This window comes from Cupressus sempervirens, chromosome 7 (assembly GCF_028749045.1).
Source record: "Cupressus sempervirens isolate cs-2001-9-10 chromosome 7, ASM2874904v1, whole genome shotgun sequence".
Classification (NCBI taxonomy): domain Eukaryota; kingdom Viridiplantae; phylum Streptophyta; class Pinopsida; order Cupressales; family Cupressaceae; genus Cupressus; species Cupressus sempervirens.
This window is the reverse complement of record NC_143124.1, coordinates 542,961,644-542,981,174: the sequence shown is the minus strand read 5'-3', so window position 1 is coordinate 542,981,174 and position 19,531 is coordinate 542,961,644. Positions and strand designations below refer to the sequence as shown.

Genomic DNA, 19,531 nt, shown 5'->3' with positions numbered 1-19,531 from the left:
TTTAACTATATGAACTCTTAATAGTCTATTTTGAAACTATCATTGTTAATTGTTGTTAACAAATTAATTCTTTCTCCCATGAGAATATTGAAAGGAAATTTATACTATAAATTTTTGTCAATGATGTTCCATAAATTTTCAATCTCCTCTTTTAGAACTTTGCAAACTCGTAGAGGGATTTGCATCACTTTTTCTTTGCAACATTGGTTTATGATTAGGCTCGATCTCTAAAATGCTTTGGCATTCACCGTGTTGTCAATTACACACTATGTATCTTTGACTTATGCTCTTGTTGATTTCACCTTAAATAGGAGTTGTTGTTTGAACATTAATTCTTGTTCATTGATTATTTCTTGTTGATAGTTTCCACCTATAAGGCATTGTCGAAAAAACTTTAGATTTGTAGCTTTGATTCAAAAGTTAGATGATCTTTGATGAAATTGCATGGTTATATCACACATCTCGGTAACATATTGAACTCAAATCATAGATAAGGATTTCTAAAGCCATCACTATCATAGTTGTTCAATACCTTTGTGTTCTAGATTTTAACAAATAAAAAATGTTGTCTTGGTAATTTTCCTTGAATATTATAGCACATGATATTTTATTGTATTGTCATTCTATAATTCAGTTACAATTAACTTCTAATCATATCTTAGCAACATATCTTAGCAACATTATTGCTCAACCTTTTAAAATGTACATGAATCCAACTTCACACAAAATTATACCATTTATCTTTATGAAACTTGAAGAATCAAACTAAATAATGAAACCCAATCCATACAATATTACTATAACCATAAAAAATTAATCCTATATAATTTTAGTGAAAACCATCTTTTACAAAATACTATGCTAGTCACATAATGAACCCATTGTAATTTCTAGATTGTACATAAAAGAAAACACATACACTAAGAATCAAAAGACATAACGAATCCACATGAATTAATATAACCATACATTGAATGCCTTCAAATCTAAATTATACTCTCTATCCCATCATATACAATTGGAAAATTATGAAATTAAGATTCCAACTTTTGTGATTTGATCTATAACCATATATTGAAGCATCTTCACTTCTAGGTTATACAACAAGAATTGAATTTCAAAGTTGTAACCATTGTCTCTCTGTTTATAACAGACACTGTCATAACTACATTTTCAAAACTCATCTCCACATAAATGCAAAACTAGATAAAATGGCAGACGTGTAAACTTAACCATTGTAAAGAATTTTGCAGCGATATATGTTGTGATACCCAGGGTCATTTGGCACTCAGAAAACCAATAAACTTCGAATTTTAAACACCTTACCGGGTCAACAAAAATGCCACTTTGCCCACTCGGCCGGCCGAGAATGGATTGATTTTGTTCGATTAAATGAGAAGAAAAGCAATTTGAATCATTGTCTACTGGTTTCAATTAATGCCCAGTGAAGTATCACAGTCAGCAAAGCTACAGAGGCAGAAATAGTAATGAAGGCATCTGCAGAGCGGACGACGCAGCTGCGTCTTTCTGTGCCCGCCCGTCCGCCGCTGCGGGCGCCCATTTCATCTTCTTCTTCTTTCTCTTCCCTTCGCCAGTACCCATCATTCCCTCATACCCCATCATCAAAGACCTTTCCTTTCAGCCCTGCACCTACTCCGACTCCCTCCAAGCGACCAGGGGCCAAAGTATGGTTGCCATGGCTCTGCACTCTGCTTCACCTGGCATCCCTCTATTGGCTCAATACGACCACTTCACTGCATCCAGTGACCTTCACCTTCCTGGCGCTTCTTCTGTCGGCCGTGCTCACTGCGATACAGCAGCAGCCCCCTCCACGGAATCGCCCGCTTACGGGCCTACAGAGGGGCCTACTGGTGGTGGATGGGGCTATGGTGGCTCTCCTCTTTTTCCTCCGCTTCACTGGTTGCAGAGCCTGCGGTCCCATGGAGGCCATTCTTGCTGAGTTCGCCGGTGCCCTAGCGGGGAAAGCACTTTTGGGAAAAACAGGGGATCGCGGGAAACGAATTAGGGGCTTGGTTGCTCTGGTGACTGGATCGTTTCTTCTGTCGCGGGGATGGGATCGCGCCGGTTGTTTTCCTGCGGGGACTTATGATTCATCCGCTGCGTTCTCATGTGATCGGCTGTTTCGTCTGGCAGTGCCACTGGCGGCGGGATTAATGTCTTCGCTAGAGAAATCTTGCGCTAATCGGAGCTCAATTCGTCACCTGGGTAAGCGACGCATACGCTTGATTTCTCTGTCAATTGCTGCCGCAATTCTTTTTCCGTTTGCTGTGGCTAGTTTCTTTATCTGGGATTGGAACCCTGGACCTGTGTATGTTTCCTCGGGGGTATTGGTCGGAAGTGTGGCTTTGGGCGTGGTGGCGTCCTTTTATGGTGAGACTTACAGTGAAGAGAAGCTCCTGGTGCCGGCTTTGTCGCCCAAGCCGTTTTTTATGACCGTGTGCTGCTTGTGCGGCCTTGAGCTTGTATTAGGCCTCGAGTTATCGCTTTTGGGGTTTTTATTATGTTCGTTCATTCTGTGGATCGCAGTTAGAGATCTGGGATCTCCCTCTAGTTGGATGGCTTACTCAATTCTCGAATCGGATCCGTCTGATGCGTTTTTATCCTTGGTGAAGAACCCGCTGCATCATATTCTCAGCGAAAGAAAGTCGAGGAAAATTGCGATTTTTCTTTTCATCAATACCGCATTTATGGTGGTTGAATTTGTTTCTGGTTTTATGAGTAACAGCCTGGGCCTTCTTTCTGACGCCTGCCATATGCTGTTTGATTGTGCGGCCCTTGCGATCGGACTGTATGCATCATATATTTCTCGGCTTCCTGCAAATGGTAAGTTCAATTATGGGTATGGGAGATTTGAGGTTTTGTCTGGGTATGTGAATGCTGTGTTTTTGGTGCTTGTTGGCTCACTTATTGTGCTGGAGTCTCTAGAAAGGATCTTGGATCCGCAAGAAATTTCTACAGAAAGCTTGTTGTTTGTTTCTGTTGGAGGGCTTCTGGTAAATATTGTGGGGTTGGTGTTTTTTCACGAGGAGCACCATCATGCCCATGGTGGCGGTAGCTGTTCTCATTCTAACGGAACTCAGTCTCACGCCCATTCGCATGAAACCCACGATCATGATCACCACCACACCTGCACAATTAAGACTGTTCCCTGCAGCCTAGAGGACAAGCATTCTGTTAGTTTTGAGAAAAATGGATTAAGTTTCTCAAATAATTTCCATGAAGATCATGACGCTCACAAAGAAGGGCAAATTAATATGCAAGAGGGCCATCCCAAATCTCATATACACACAGGCCACAATCACGGGGAGGGGGACAGTCACCATCAAAGTTTGCAAGGTGGCAACTGTAAAGGACATGATCATATTAACCAGGCTGAACAGATCACCTGTGAGCAGAACCAACTAGCGGTGTCATCACACAAACATGATGGCCACAGCCACCTTAGTCATCAGATTCAAAGTGAAAATGATCATTTGGATAGAAAAGAAGGCTTAATGCCGGACAAGCGAGTAAAAGATGTGTGCTTAGCTCACCATGATGAACAACATCACAATTGCGAACACGATCATGATCATGCGCCTGCTCAGTCTCATTCTCCTTCACATTTGGGGCATAACCATTTTCGCTTGGAGCATAGTGATTCATATAGCAATTCACACTTGGAGCATTGTGATTCACATAGAAACTTTCACTCGGAGCATGGCCATGCACATGACAAACAGGATCATGATCATATGCATGCTCACTCTCATTCTCCATCACATTTGGGCCATAGTCATTCTCACCTGGAGCTTGGCCATTCACATGACAATTCTCATTTGGAGCATAGCTGTTCACAGAACAATTCTCATTTGGAGCACAGGCACTCACATAGCAATTCACATTTGGAGCATAGTCATTCTCACTTGAAACCTAGCCAGGTGCATAGCGATTCACATTTGGAGCATATACATGGTGATTCCCACTTGAAACATAGTCATTTGGCAGGAAATCATTCATCCAAAGAACATCGTCATATTGATCATAATATGGAAGGAATTTTCTTGCATGTACTTGCTGATACCTTGGGGAGTGTGGGAGTAGTAGCTTCTACTCTTGTGATAAAATATAAAGGATGGCTTATAGCAGATCCAGCCTGTTCGATATTCATATCCATTTTGATTATTTCATCTGTCATTCCTCTGCTTAGGAACGCTGCTGAAATACTGTTGCAGAGAGCACCTAGAGTTCATGAGCATGACATAAAGCAGGCCTTTAAAGATATACAGAGAATACAAGGTGTGCATGACTTTCAAAATATTCATGTTTGGAGCTTCACAAACAAGGAAGTTGTAGGGACTCTTCATCTTCACATTTCTGCTGGAAGTGATAAGTCTTCAATTGGGACTCAAGTATCCCAACTGCTACATGATGCTGGAATCAAGGATTTGACGCTTCAAATGGAATATGCAGTAAATTCATAGGCAATGGCTTTGAGCACAATTACCTTCAGCCTCTCAGAATTGATCTGCTTCCTGGTATCTTCAGGTAATGATTTTTGTTTAATTTTCCAATGTTTACTGAACAGAGTATGATATGAATTGTTTGGGGCTTTTGGCTCGTCAGTTTCAATACATTCATTACTACGGCCTATACAATATAGCATTTGAAACCTCATATGGGAAGCATCTATCAGTGTATTACTTGAGATCAAAATGCGCTAACTATTGTTTGTCTTCTATGGAAATGAATGTTAGATAGTTTTGGATACAAGGCAAACCCAATTGATATATACCCACTGGAAAACTAAGCTTTAGCTTTAAAATCCTTGAGAGTAAGATGTTATGAATGAGTCTGTCCCACTGGGGTGACTGGTTAAGCTGGTGCTTTGCCAGGGACAGATCATGGTGCAATTCTTCGTAGGCTTAGAGCTCCAAATTCATTGAAGGGACTTGTATGACCTCCAAATTAGATCTATGGTCTTTGGTCATCCAAAATCTCATAAATTCTCTGACCAGGAAGGTAAGTACAATTAAATAAAACATAATGACAACAATCTGCATAACTTCACATCCACATTAATTTTTGTGAATTCTCCTTAATGTCAACGAACGCTAGTTTTTTATTTCCACATATTTACATTATCTGTAACTTTTTGTCAAACAATAGTAATTCTTCATATCCATATAATATTGTGTTATCATTATATAATATATATGGAAAAGCATACTTTTTTTTAAGAACAAATTAATTTTCCTGAGAAAAAAAGGCACATTTCATGCTTTGAATTAAATATATCTGTATCTACTATCTAGTTTTCTTTATTTCTGAGAAATATATATTACCTTTTTTTTTCCCATCTTTTGTCGTCTTGGGTTTGTCACTGATACCTGTAACTATTAACTCGTTAAAAAAAGCATTTTTCAATTATAAAAATAGCATTTTCCAATTAAAAAAAATGTTTTAGATATATATAAATTAGTCTTGTGTCTATTTGTATATTAATCTAGCATGTGTTGTGTACTAATATTTGTTTAAACCCTTTCTTCCTTAATCACAACTAGTCAAATAGTATGAGATACATGAGGTGGTAGAGTGGAGTTCACTCAGCCAGCGAACAGCAATAAAAATTGCATGTGTACCTTTGTTTGCATAGGCTAAAGGCCAACCTATGCAAACAATATATTAGACTATGAAAAGACAACTCGTCAAGTCACCTTTCTGAGATTAAAATGATTGTGATTTTCCCTTTTGAATTGAAAAACTGCCTGGGTAATTGGAGACACAAAATCAAAGGATTAGACCTAAATAATAACGTAGAAATCTCCCATGTGGGGTGTAGGAACAAGAGGATTGACCTCAGACTTGCCTAGTCAATCAAATCATCACTAGGATTGAGGAGAATATGTCCAAGCCGACCCCATGATTGACCTGTGTCAGAAGTGATGGAGCCTAAAAATTTAGGTCTCCATTTGTGAAATGATGTCGAAAATTGATGATATCAAAGGATTTATAAGCATGAACAAGGTTGCCAAGGTAATCATTACCAATATTGAAGTACGAGGAGCCAAACTCACTGTTTGAATAAAGTGGAATTACCTTCAATTTGCCAAACTTGTTGAAATACTATGAATATAAATTGAAATAATACTATTGGCAAAGGTGAGTAAAGCATCTCCAGCTTGCATAATGTCTACATAGAAATAATGATACATGGATACACTCAGTAAATGGTAAAATATTCTACAGCATATAGAGGTCAGCATATTGGAGATATGATTTACTCACTCAGTGAAATATATGTTCTCTTCAAGGAAATATCTTGTCCTAAGGATTTCAGACCAAGTCCTAATCAAATGCTTGTTGGGGCTGACAAAACATTTAGCATTTTAATTACGAATCACATCTCCGGCAGACATATACGGGGTCATGTATACAAAAGAAGAGGTACATGGATAATTTGAAGAGCATCAGTATCCCAGCCCATGGCTCTCTGTCGAGTATATGAAATTGTTCGGCAGAATTATTAAAGGATATAGTCACAGATATATCATTGAGAGCATCAGATAAGTATTATATAACCACATAAGAAACGGTAACTCTTATCAGTGCTGAAGCCATACAAGTGCAAGTATTTATAATCCATGTTTGGGATATGGTTGCTGTAAGCAACATATCAGACATTCATCATAATACGGAAGTTAATAATTCATATTAAGTATTCCAAAACTGTTTCTAAGCATTGTGTGAAGAAGATTCTGTGTCTATTGCTGGTATTAGAAGACACAACACAGTTCAAAATACATTTGAAAATACAAGTACAACAATGATGAAAAGGAAGAAATATGCACAACCCGATACAGAAGAACAGTACATGATTGTATATGTTGAGACCAAAGCAAAGAATATAAGTTGCATTATGACAGTGGGGTGCTTGAAAAGGTTCAGTGAACTTATCGGAGATAGTCTGATATGCACGGAGCACTTAGATTCTATGATTCATCATGCAGAGACGACAAATGAATAAAGAAAACCACTAAGAAGTTCACGAGCCTAATTTTCATCCGGAAGAAAGCAAGGAGTCTGAGTCGTTTTTACCAATCAATGATTTATAGACTTACTCAATATCAGAAAACCACTAAGAAGTTCACGAGCCTGATTTTCATCCGGAAGAAAGCAAGGAGTTTGAGTCGTTTTTACCAATCAATGATTTATAGACTTACTCAACATCTGATAATATTCTTAATATTGCTGCAGGAATATGTGTGACAGATGGAATGATAGAGTCTAGTGAAGATGCGTCTGAGGAAAACGTTGAATTTGAAAGTCTTGAGGATACGAGAGCCCAATGATATGTTCAGGAAGCTGTTCTTCATCCAGAGGGATTCCCAGGTTTAGAAGCAAGTACGAAGTTGATGATATTGATTGCAGTTGCACACAGCAAGACATTTTGGTGTATAGAGACCTGATAATGTTTTGGAGACATGTGCGAGTTCGCTTGGAGGTTATTCTTGTTACCAGGAGTAGATGCAGTCTCCAGGGGATTGTTCACTGTGGAGAAACATGGGGATTAAACAAATATTTACATCCTTGGTGCCGCACGGGAGCTTACTCAATTCAAGATCATTTTGTTCGGACCATTCCATAAATTTAACAAGGCAAATATATGTCTCCAATAGTTTTGAGTCATTATGATTCATTAAAATAACTAAGCTCACAACTTTATTAGCAAGCGGTTGAGATTAGGTGGCATGAAGAGGCGTGTCAATTCATTTCGCATTTTTTCACTTCTACATAAACCGCAGATGCAAGAGACATAATTCATATTCCTACAAATTTTTACATACCCAAGTTATATATATATATGCTCTATGATATATTTTATTCTTTTATTGGTAAAGAATGATTTTTTGAACTAAGCTCGTGAATTCAGATTATTAAGTAAATATATTTATGTGATTCTAGAGTGAAATTGCATTGGATGTATCATTCGTAAGGAGTGTTTCTAGTGCAATTTTATTTCTGGCATGATCAGTAAGAAATATATATTTTATTTGCATGAAGCTTTAGAGTTAAGATATTATTTACTTTCGTCCTTTATAATTATTATTTTAATTTTATAAATAATTTATATGATAGATGAGTGGATAGGATCAATTATAGCATTTTAAAATCGAACATCATAGATATTGAGAAATATTTAATTGTTTGTGAATCTATGTTTGATTTGTCTCTGAACCACAGGAGTTAAAAATACATTCCTGACTATTTTAAAATTGCATCCATATATTTGATCTGTTGCATCTTGATTACTAAATTGTTTATAATTGATGTGCGTAGAATTTTATAAAGTTGCATGTTTTAAACTTATAATATTGACTGTATCGCCCTTCGATGTTGGTCATTATATTTTCCATAATTTGTAATCCATATGTTGGCAATTATTTCATATCTTTCTTTTAGAAAATTAATATATTCATTTGTTGCATTAATCTATACTTATTCTTTTGAAAGCATTCATATATTTATTCTCAGTTCATAATTTGCAAGTTCAAAGTTTTCTGTAATCCTTTCCGTTTGGGAAACTTTCAATACATTCTTATTCTAATCAATCTGTTGTAAGTGTCTTGGATCTAAGTGTTTTGTCTAGGATCAGGTGCATCCACCTTGGTTTTGTAGAGCCAAAAGTGCAGGGAACTCGAACTGCACTATTTAGTTCTGTCAAGTTGGCTATAACCAGTTGGATATCCCAGCATCGAGCTGGCAAGACTCGTAGGATTCCAATCTGCAATTTTGGGAACCAACAAGAAGTAAATTAAATGGATCAAACATCCTAGCCAATTTTTTAAGTGGTTTGAGCATGTTGAGAAGCCTCCAATTTAAGAGTGGAGTGTGATGCCCCATTTGAAATAGCATTTAATTATATTATAATATTAATTATAATAAAATTAGATATAAAGATAATAAAAAATAAATAATAAAATAAAATGTATTATAATTACCAGCTAATTAAGTTTAATGAAACATCTGTCATGCAATCAAGAGTTGCGACTTCTTCAACATAAGATATAAAACTAATTTACCAGTTCGGACTTGGGTTCGAGACCTGGTCCACTAGTATGGGAACTCTTTGAAATGGGGTTTTGGGCTTTTTAGTACAAAAACAATGTAATAATCGTGTGTCTGCGACCCAGAAGCATGAATTAAGATTAGAATGTCTCAGAATATCATATAAACAACAAAAACACTATAAACTTGTAACTATAGTATCGTATACTTCAAGTTCAATATAAAAATAATTATAATATTGAGTTCAAGTGTCTTTGTTTCAACAATTGAAACTTGACTGTTTAAGTTTTAATCATCAAATGAATTCTTTTAAATCATCAACATCATTTTTTGATCCCTCGTCCTGGTATTCCTCACAAATGGCCAACTGACCAAAAATATGAACTATTACATTTTACATTGCATCCATGACATTTCAAACTGCATCCCCCACCTTGAAGCGGTTGTATGTATTACTGCTTGTCTGTGACGACTCTGACTGTATGTCTGATATATCTCTGGTTTTGAATTTGAGAGACTAAAAGCAAAATTTTAGGGAGCTTCAAAATTTATATAAAAAGTATAAAAAATCTTATTTTTAATTAGATATTTGATTATGTAGAGAAACTCCTAGTTGGTAACATTTGACTGATTGATTATGAATGAACTTTGCAGATCCATATTTAGAATCATGGAAACTGGCTGAGCAATCTCACCATTAGGTGTCTTGGAAGCAGTCTGGATTATGGCTTCATATGTAAATAGGTGGCAGAGTTTCATCAATGGCTAGAACACAGCCGATCAGTCATTGGCAGATGGCTGGTTGCTAAGGGTTATCTTTGAGTAATTTTGCTTGGAGTTTCAGGATGCATATGCCTTCCAAGTACCACTGAAGAGCAACTTCTTATTGTGCTACTTTGCCATACAGTACAGCCGTGATAAAAAAGTATTGATAGATAGGTTTTATCTTGAGCGGATGACTGATAACAAATGAATGAGGTTCTGTGTTTTGTTAAATACCATTATTTTATGAACCATACAGTTCTTGTCCAGGATTTGTCTGTTCTTTGACGAGTACCATTATACAACAATGGCATATATTGTGCTTACTTGCAGAGATGGATGTCAGAAAAAGTAAGAATTGATAGACAGGTTTTTGTTTGAGCTGATGGCTGATACTGCCGGATGAGCTATTACATGTGCTCTGAAATATCATGTTTTATATTCTCCCTGGAAGAAACATTTTCACTTGTTATACAAAAGAATATATATGACAATCATTACTGATAGCAGGGCAATTTTCATACCTATATTAGCTAGAATGGTCATTTAGATGCGTGTTGCTTTTATGTTGATTTTTGTTATTATGCTAATATTGGGAGTAGAATAATTTGAGGAAAAGCTGTGTATTTGAGGAATTCATAACTATCAACACGTTATACACCTGGGAAAATACATGGTTAAGAAAAGAAAACTTACAATACTATGAGCATTAACATGAAAACGTTAACAAGTGAGAGCTGAAGGGCCAGCATAGGAAAACATGTTGCCCTACAAAAAGCTACGTACAAAACGTAATCTGCCAGCAGCCCTCAAGCATTGACTGGAACTAAATTGAAGAAATGGTGTAGCCGAGGAGCATGGCTACATTTCAAACTTAAAACAGGCCTCGAAATAATGTTTGAGAAGTGCTACTCTTCTTAACTTGAAGCCTACATAATTCCCCTATGGGAATTCGAAAAAAGAGAGAGATCATACAAAAACCCTTTACTCTTTGCACTACTTTCTCATTTTGTAGCCTTTATACGATGCGAGATCAGATCCTTCTCACAACCAGAAAGGTGTGTAGGCATTGCAAATATCTAACATGCAAGTGAAAAAGAGTGCAAGATATGCAATGTCAGTGTTTCCAAATGTCTTATATACCGATAAATGTAGGCATGCCAAAAGCTTTCGGGCAGGTTTCAAGTGATTCAAGGTTTGTACTGCCCATTTCCCAAACTTCATGTTGGAGTGATAATGGAAATAGCTTCAGTGGCAACTCCACCTAACTATATTGCAATGACTATGTATTAAGCGTGTTGGAAGTGCTTGTGCATGTAGCTATAAGGTTGTGTCTGGATTTAGTGTGGTGGCGAGAGCTAAAGAAATTCTCACCAGCCCAGAGTTCAATGAGATGAGCTATGAAAGAAAAGGGCCATAAACTTGAGATGAGCCTGTCTTAGGTTCTTAAAAAGATATAGTCACCTGGAATTGTGAAAAAATGGCCACCAGATAAAATATTATCTTACAGCTAATGAGTCATTTCTGTAATTGTTTACGTTGTAGAATTGCTTAGCTAATTTGGCAAATTAAGTGCGATAATAAAATTGCTCGTTGAAAGTTATTTCATGGAAGACTTTTTAAGTATAAATTTTAAAGATTTTTAAAGATGCCAGTTCCCCGCAATGCATGTATTTCTTGCTGTTCATTCTAGAAGAGTTTCTATGGAGTTTATTATCATGATGTTAAGACGTGCTCGTTGAGGGTGACTCGTACATAATAATTAATGAGCAATATGGCAAAGGACTTGACTATGTCATAAACTTGAAAGCATCTTGGATTTACTTCAGATATTAAGTCACGCCTTGGAGAAATTGGAACATTGGAGATTGAATTTTTTCCATTGGAAAATGACAATTTGGTTATGTTTATATTTCATCCATCCCATTCTTCTTTAAACTAATTTTATTTTAAGTTTTGCTATGCTAAGCATGACATTGAAAGGTACTTATATGAGTGTATTTCACCTACCAGCTTTGAACGAGTTGAGCAATCAACGTGAAAAATGGACCAGCAGACATAACAGAAGATCGAGAAATCCTACACACAAAAATAAGTTTCAAATTAACTTTATTCATTTGATATGATAGAAGCATTATTGTCTACAAAACAACAAACAGCATCTATTGGAGATAGTAACTGGAAGAGATTGCAATTAAAAACATGAAGCCTACCAATCATTACGTCAATCGAAGGAAAAGCTTTCTAAGAATATCAATGGAAGATGACTATTCATCCATCTTGTTCGTAGATTTTGGAGCTACAATCCTTCCTTACACCATGTTTTATCAAACAAATCTTTATTAAAAGATTTACTGTCTTTGTTCATTCTGGGCTCATTCATATTTTCATCTCCATTATTAACAAAATATTATATGTTCCTTCTTTCCTCTTTAGTATAATGATTGTGGTGATTTTGAGGTTCCAATGTTGTAGTTTATAACAAAAATAAACCAAGTTGTTAAACTACAATTGGTTAAATAGCAAAATACATGTTATAGACACGGATAATGTTGAGTTTAAATTGTCTAGAATACAATACCAAAATAAACCTAAAGAGATGCCATGTATTTATTAGATTTGTCAAACAAATGGTTAAAATATATGTTTATATTTTAGTATTTTCTTAATTTTAATAATATGTTACTAAAACTGAAGCATGTAAATGTTATTAAAGTCAAAGATAATTATTACAACTCCATTGAGCCGGAGACATTGTCTTAAGAAATTCGGTAAATAATTATGACAGGTATAAGAGGAATTTGGGAAATGACATTTTAGCTTTTGACGGGGTATATGAAGGGAATTTGGGGGATGTGGTTTTGGTGGTTACTTTGTTTGTAGTCACCTTTTTTTAATAAAGGGGTAGTATTATTACGTATCTCAAGAGTTGCCAATAATAAGGGATGAACCATTAGTCAAATAGAAGTGCTAAATATTCTTCTTTTATGACATTGATATCTATATATTGAGATCTAATCAAAGATATAAAAATTAAAATGATGTGAGAAGAACCAACCTATCTCAAAAATAATTTTAGATGTTCAACTCAATGATATTTCAACATTGTATCTGTGATAATCTAGGGTCTTGAGAGCTTTACACCCTCTTCAAACACATGTTGGTAAACCCTTTGTTCATAGTTTTTTTTTTTGAAACATTTTATTCATTCAATAATTTAGCAATTTTATCACTAGCAAAAATATTTATTTTTATAGTTGATTTCTTGTTTCAACGTTTAATCTATTGGCTTATTAAAAAATGCTCAATAAAGAGTCATTTCAAACTAGCCCATTTTATTTAGACATATTACCTCTTGTATGATTGCCTCACCCAATTTTCTATTCCCAAATAGAAAAGTCACCATTTTTTATCACTTTATGCCTAGTGAAAAAACTTGTGAATGCCTTGAAATTTATAATAGTGTCTAATGACAATAAATCCCTATGAGAATATCATATGTGCAAGGGACAAATCAAATGTGTCTCAAACATGTGTTGAGTTGTAGGTATAATAACAATGGTGATGGTCGACATCGTTTTGAGGGATGGTGTGACAAAAGATGTCTTAAAGACAACAATCATTTCAGTTGAACATGATTATGTGAAAATTTTGGCACCCCAAGAGAAAGAGGACATACATTATTAGATTTCTAACAAGTTTTCTCAAGCAATATATCTACTTAGTTTGGATTTGTAAGAACAAATTAATAGAGAAGATTCATGGATCTTATTTTTTCTAGTACAATATTGTAAATATGTTGATCCTATGGTAAGACATATTGTTAATTAGTGGCAAACCACTTAAGCTATCCAGGAAGGTTGGTTAATACTATAACCGAACTTTCCATTAGGGAAAAAATTTCAGTGTAGCCCGAGCGGATGTAGGTATACTGTGCTAACCGAGCTCACAGTATAAACCAAGTATTCAGTTTACCAATGGGAAACAGGGTTCGTGTGTGAACCGAGTCCATGGAGTTAACCGATCTCTCTGTATAGATCGAGCTAGCTTTATCACTCGAGTTCCATAGTGTCATCCAAGCTTCCAGTACTAACCGAGCAATAGTGTCACCTGAGTTCACTACATTGCTTGAGTGTCAATAGAAGATCTAAAGCATTGTATTGCTTGAGCATTAGTACTTGAGCCAACCTAAATGTATATTTGGTTTTGATAAAGATATCTATTGTGGGAGCTGACTTGGTATATAATCATTGTTTGAAAGGTATATGAGAAAGACAAATTCATTTGTCTAGAAAATGAAAAAAAAGTGTGTAAAATATGTAAGAAGTATAATATGAGACATATATGAAGACAAGGAGCAAATATGGAGCAGAATATGTAATCAGGCTACAAGGTAGTATAAAGAGTAGTGCAGAGACTCATCCATCACAATCAAGTGATCATATTATTCAACAAATCAAATTGCATTGTAGAGATCAACTTGTTGATTCATCCTAATAGGTGCTTCAGTCAAATCCTTTAACAAGGTGGACCTAACAGTCTTATGACAAGTCTCTTAACACAACATATACTTAATTGTATTGTAAAATTCTTTTGCAAGGTGGACCTAGCAGTCCTTCATACTCGTAACAAAGTAGATCACTAGAAGTGATTAATCATAAGTCCTAACAGGCCAACTTTATTATTGCAGTAGTGAAGCTTGTGGGTGTCATCCCCACCCCAGTTTTACCTTCTAATTGGAGGGTTTCTGGGTTACCATATCTTGTGTCAAAAGTGTTATGGTGTTGATTTGTTTATTATTTTATGTTCATGCATGGAAATAGATTAGATAATCTAAAGGAATATAGTTGAAGTAATCTAAGTGAGAAATTTTTTATTAGTTCCTGATTCACTCCCCCCCCCTTCTTAATCACTTGCTTATAATTACATGTCCAACAATTGGTATCAGAGCAAGGTTCACCTATTAGAGGCTTAACAACTAGAGAGCAAACATCTGAGAAAATGAAAGTGTACAAGTTAGAGAAAGCTACTAACAATGAAAAATTGGATCTACACATGGCTATAGAGCAAGTTAGGAAACTCACAGAACAACTCACTCACACTCTGAAAAGAAGAAAAGAATTGGCTATATAGATGAATGACAATCTGTACAGAGAAGAAACTATAGAAGACCTATACAAAGAAAGAAGTTTAGAAGAAGTAGATGCAACTATAGAAGATCTACTAGTGAGAAATGCCACTCTAGAAGAAGTAAGGAAATTAAAAGAGAACAAGAAAGTCACCCAGTTAGGTTATGTGAAGTCATGGAGCTAAAGAACAAAGCAAAAAATTACAAAGAAATGGTAGATGAAGACATAAGACTACTTGCTACAAGGCTAGAGGAAAAGACCAATGACGTTTGTTAGTTATCTCAACATCAAGCAGATATGAAAGATCAACTAGATGATGCAAATCAAGGAATCACCAATCTAAGAGCAGAAAATGAAAGACTTTAGAATGAGCTAAGAGCTGAAAAAGAACTAAATGAGAGAAGATTGAGATCACAAGAAAGTTTGAATCAATAATATGAGTAAGCTCTGAATAGACCCAAAGGCACTACTGGCCTAGGGTATACTAATCAAGGAGAGTCATCAAAGAAAGGAGCACAAAAGAACAAAAAGCCTACATACAACACTTGTGGAAAAATAGGTCACACATCAAATGTTTGTTGGAACAATACCATGCAACCCAAGTTCAAAGTTTAGTGCTATAATTGCAACAAATATGGTCACAAGGCAAATGAATGTAGGACCAAATCAAAATTTGGAGGGAATTGTTTCACATGTCACAAAAAAAGTCACAAATGTTCAGAGTGCAGATCAAATCCAAATGTTCAGGACAATAGTAATAGACACAGAGCATTTATTGGTTGGACTACAATACACGGGGATGATGTTGTTACTATGGAGAATATGGGCACATTGCAGTAAATTGTGTAGAAACTCACATCAAGAAAATAAATACCAATATAAGATGTTATGTATGCAAGAAGATAGGTAACTTGGCAAGAAACTGTATGAATAGAGATACAAAAAAAAATAGTGATGTTTTGTCTCTAAAGACCACATAAATTTTGTCGTAGGACTCCACGAGTGAAAAAAAAGGCAAGTCAAGGAGATGAACAGAATTGAGAAATCAAGAGGATCTTACATTAGTTCTAGATGTGCAAGAAGGGAGCAATTCAAATAAGCATAAAAAGATGCATAAGACAAAGTAACATAATTATGTTTTAACCGAGTTACAAATTAGTTGTAATTAAGTTAATTGTTATCACTGAGTGTTAGAAAATAGTTCTAACTGAGCTATGAGAAGATCAGTCATGGTTAGCTTGAACAACTTGACAGAGCTATCTCACCTACCATTTTTTTAGAGTGATTTTGAGCACCAGACTGATCTACAAGTGAGTTAGTGTTGAAGACTGGAATTGTAGTGAAAGTTTCAGTCACTGTGAATTCCATCGTTTACCAAGTGCAATAGCATCCAACTCCATCTCGAAGGCAAAGAAGGGTTCAAATCTGTTAGTGAAGAATGTGGCTTAAAAGGGACCAAATTTCAAGCTTCATCCAGTGGTTGCTAAGCAAAAGGATCCAATAGGAGTGCATTCGACCATACAACCAAAGGTACTATTGATTACTGATATTAGGTCATTCTATCCTTGCACAATTCAAGAGTTAGGCACATTTGAGATGAATGAAACATACAATGCCCTGTGTGACAATGGAGTACTCAAGCCCGAACAACAAACTTGGAGATTAAAGGTTTAACTCATGCCCTATACATGCTGAGGGATTTCAAGGTAAATTGGATCAGGTTCATTTTAAGTAGAGTGCACGACATGTCCTTTTGGTTAGAGCAACATGCAAAGATAACGAAGAAGATGGTTCACTAAGTAACAGGTTATACTATGTTGGATAGATCCAAAACAATGACAACCCTAGCTCGAGGTGAATTGACAACGAAGACCCTAGTAGAATGGGATGGCAGGGGAAAGAAGCTAAACAATATCATTGACATGGAGATCAAATTTGGGATCCATGTCATTGCTCATGAGATCTATAATACAAGTAGACCGAACAATGTCCCATGTGAAGCTGTTGACTTGGCTTACAAGGTGGTGAATAACAACTTATCATTTGACCTTGTCGAGTTGTAGCTTAGTTAGCTTAGCAAGAACATGGAGAGCATTCGAGCTTCAAAGAAAAATATATGTAAGCTTGGATCCCTACTCATTTGCTTATTCTTTTATGTTCAAAGGTACTTTCCATTCAAAGGCAGTGTGATCTAAATAAGGACATACCTTTGATTTACAAAAATAATGATTTCAAGGAGAATTTCATATTTGATAGTATAATGGAAGCATATTTTGAGAATTTCAAGGAGAAAATGCAAAATAAGTATAGGATACCTCAATAGTTGGTTGAGAAAAATGCTCAAGATATATGTTTCTTGGTTGATTGTGACAATGGTCACATTGAGGCAGTCATTCCTAGGACCACATGGGTGAAACCCTTAGGATATGAAGTCAACATTAATGATACAAGGGATATCATAGAGGCTCTTCTAAATGAGCTTGCTGACCTCAAGGAAACATACTTTGGTACCTACGAAGAAGAAAAGACCAGGATATCTATAGAGATAGAGATTTCTCAAGTCTTGGAAAGAGGAAAAAAGAGGATGGAGTCCCTGAAGAAGAAAATGAAAGGTGACCCTCTCATGCTAACTGAGGGTAAAGGTGAAGATGAAAGGAAGAAGAGGCAGAGCAAGAAGAAGAGGAAGAACCTCCTAAGAAGAAAGGAAACTGCATGATTACAAGGGTACCTAAGAAGGCTACACCCAAGAAGGCAGCTACCCCTGTATACATAACTGCCAGGAATTTCAAGAGGAAACTAAAGCTTTAGGATGAAGATGAAGAAGTGAAAAATACTCCAATCATCCAACTTAAGAAACCTCCACTATCCTTTGAGAAAAAACTAAAGAGACTAAGAGAAGGAATTGGAATGGCAGATTTCAAATACATCAAATATGAAACTAGAAGCAAAGAAGAGCAACAACAAATTGAAGATGCTCTAGTGGAGAAAATGGTCAAATAGAAATATGAATCAAGTGAATTAAAAGGCCAAGATATTGATGTCTTGTTGAAGACAATCACACAAAGATGGACTAATGCTATTAAAATAGAAAGGGACATCAGAGAGAAATTATTGAAAAGTGTCATGCCTAGCTTATCAAATGCAGAAATCAAGGAGGCCATGACAAAACATGAGAGTATGCAGACTCCAAGATTCAAATATTTTCAAATTTAGTCAAACAAAATAGAGGATGTTGTGCAGTCCACAACAAATTTGTAGAAAAACATTTTTGAGCAAGAGGGTAAATTGAAAAAGGTTGAAGAGAAAGAGGTACAAACTGTTGAAGAGTCTAATACAGAGATGATGGCAGCAACTATGATTACATCTCTACCCTCCACTCTGAGCCAAGCCATTGCTACATCCAATGTAGATCAATCAGAGAAGAAAGAGAGAAGTCTTCCATCCACCCAAGTAGGAATCAAGTTACAAACTCAATCTACCTCTGGGACAACTTTAATCGGGAAAAAACCTAAGGATAAAGACTAGGTTGACAGAGAAAGTAAAGAAGCAACTCAGAGTCAATCGAGTGGAGAGGAGAAAGGTAAAGCAACCATAGTCTCTCCTAGTGCCAAAAGAAAAGGAAATGATAAGGAAAAGATATCTGATGAGATAGACCTGGATATTGAGATTGTGATTCCAAATTTGGATCAATCCAATCTCTCTATTGATCAGATGGAGATCCTCAAAGATCTATGGAGAAAAATGGCACAACAGAGGAATTCGAGAGAAAAAGAGATAGAGGTAAAGTTCTTGAAGACATCAAGGACATATTTTTGGATGTACTAAAAATTGAGGTAAACAATGAGGCCCATGTTATTGAGAAATAAGTAGATCTTGTACATAAATTCAATAAGGATATAAATGGGTAGGATAAACTTCTACAAATGGTAGAAAGAAAGTTTGAGAATAAAGTTTTGGAAAGTGTAGCAAAGAAGATTGCTATTAATCAAGTGGAACTATCCACTTTGATTGAAACTCTTGAAGGAGTTTCAAATAATATTGTTTTATTGTTCAAAAAATTATTTCATACATCAATATTCACAAAGGGAATAAAGACAAATTGACAAAAAATGATGAAGACCTGAAGAGCAGTGCTAGTTAGTTAGCACTCGACCCGAGTACAAGCTCAAATCATTTTGTAAAGGTTATATTTTTGGCAGATTTGCACATAGAATTGTTGAGAGAGGAAGCCAGAATAAAGAAAACCATTACAGACATCCAGAGTATGATAGTTCCTCATATGGATGTGATGCATAAGAATTTCGTACATGCAAAGACATTAATACATGACAACAACTTCTCAATTGCAGATCTCATGATAGAACTATCAATTGAAATCCAAATTAAATTGCATACTTTGAAGGTACTACAAGAGAATTGGGATAAAACCTTGTCTTTAATTTTGAAAGTGCATAATGATTTCCTCACACATTTTGGTATTACTTTGTAAGTATATGCTTTTGGCATTTATAACAAAAACAAGGGGGGAATATAGTATGTACAAAATCAAGGGGGAAATATGTATATAAGGA

At 35.8% G+C, this 19,531-nt stretch overlaps 1 protein-coding gene across 3 annotated transcripts; it reads left to right on the top strand.

Moving 5' to 3' along the window:
* Nucleotides 1-1,089: 1,089 nt before the first annotated feature.
* On the top strand, nucleotides 1,090-12,209 carry LOC149547916 (zinc transporter-like protein). 3 transcript variants are annotated; one of them, XM_089791964.1, is made up of 2 exons: nucleotides 1,090-4,548; nucleotides 11,845-12,209. In XM_089791964.1, exon 1 carries the CDS (start codon nucleotides 1,488-1,490, stop codon nucleotides 4,482-4,484), a length of 2,997 nt encoding a protein of 998 aa, XP_089648090.1. In that variant the 5' UTR covers nucleotides 1,090-1,487; the 3' UTR covers nucleotides 4,485-4,548; nucleotides 11,845-12,209. The 3 variants fall into 3 exon arrangements, with proteins under 3 accessions (XP_089648090.1, XP_089648089.1, XP_089648088.1); XM_089791963.1 differs by lacking the exon at nucleotides 11,845-12,209 and adding an exon at nucleotides 7,258-7,919; XM_089791962.1 differs by lacking the exon at nucleotides 11,845-12,209 and adding an exon at nucleotides 9,724-10,358 and having other exon boundaries at nucleotides 1,091-4,548.
* Nucleotides 12,210-19,531: the final 7,322 nt, after the last annotated feature.

Excerpts from the sequence above, each read along its gene's own strand:
- LOC149547916 (XM_089791964.1), top strand. The coding sequence starts at position 1,488 with ATGAAGGCATCTGCAGAGCGGACGACGCAGCTGCGTCTTTCTGTGCCC.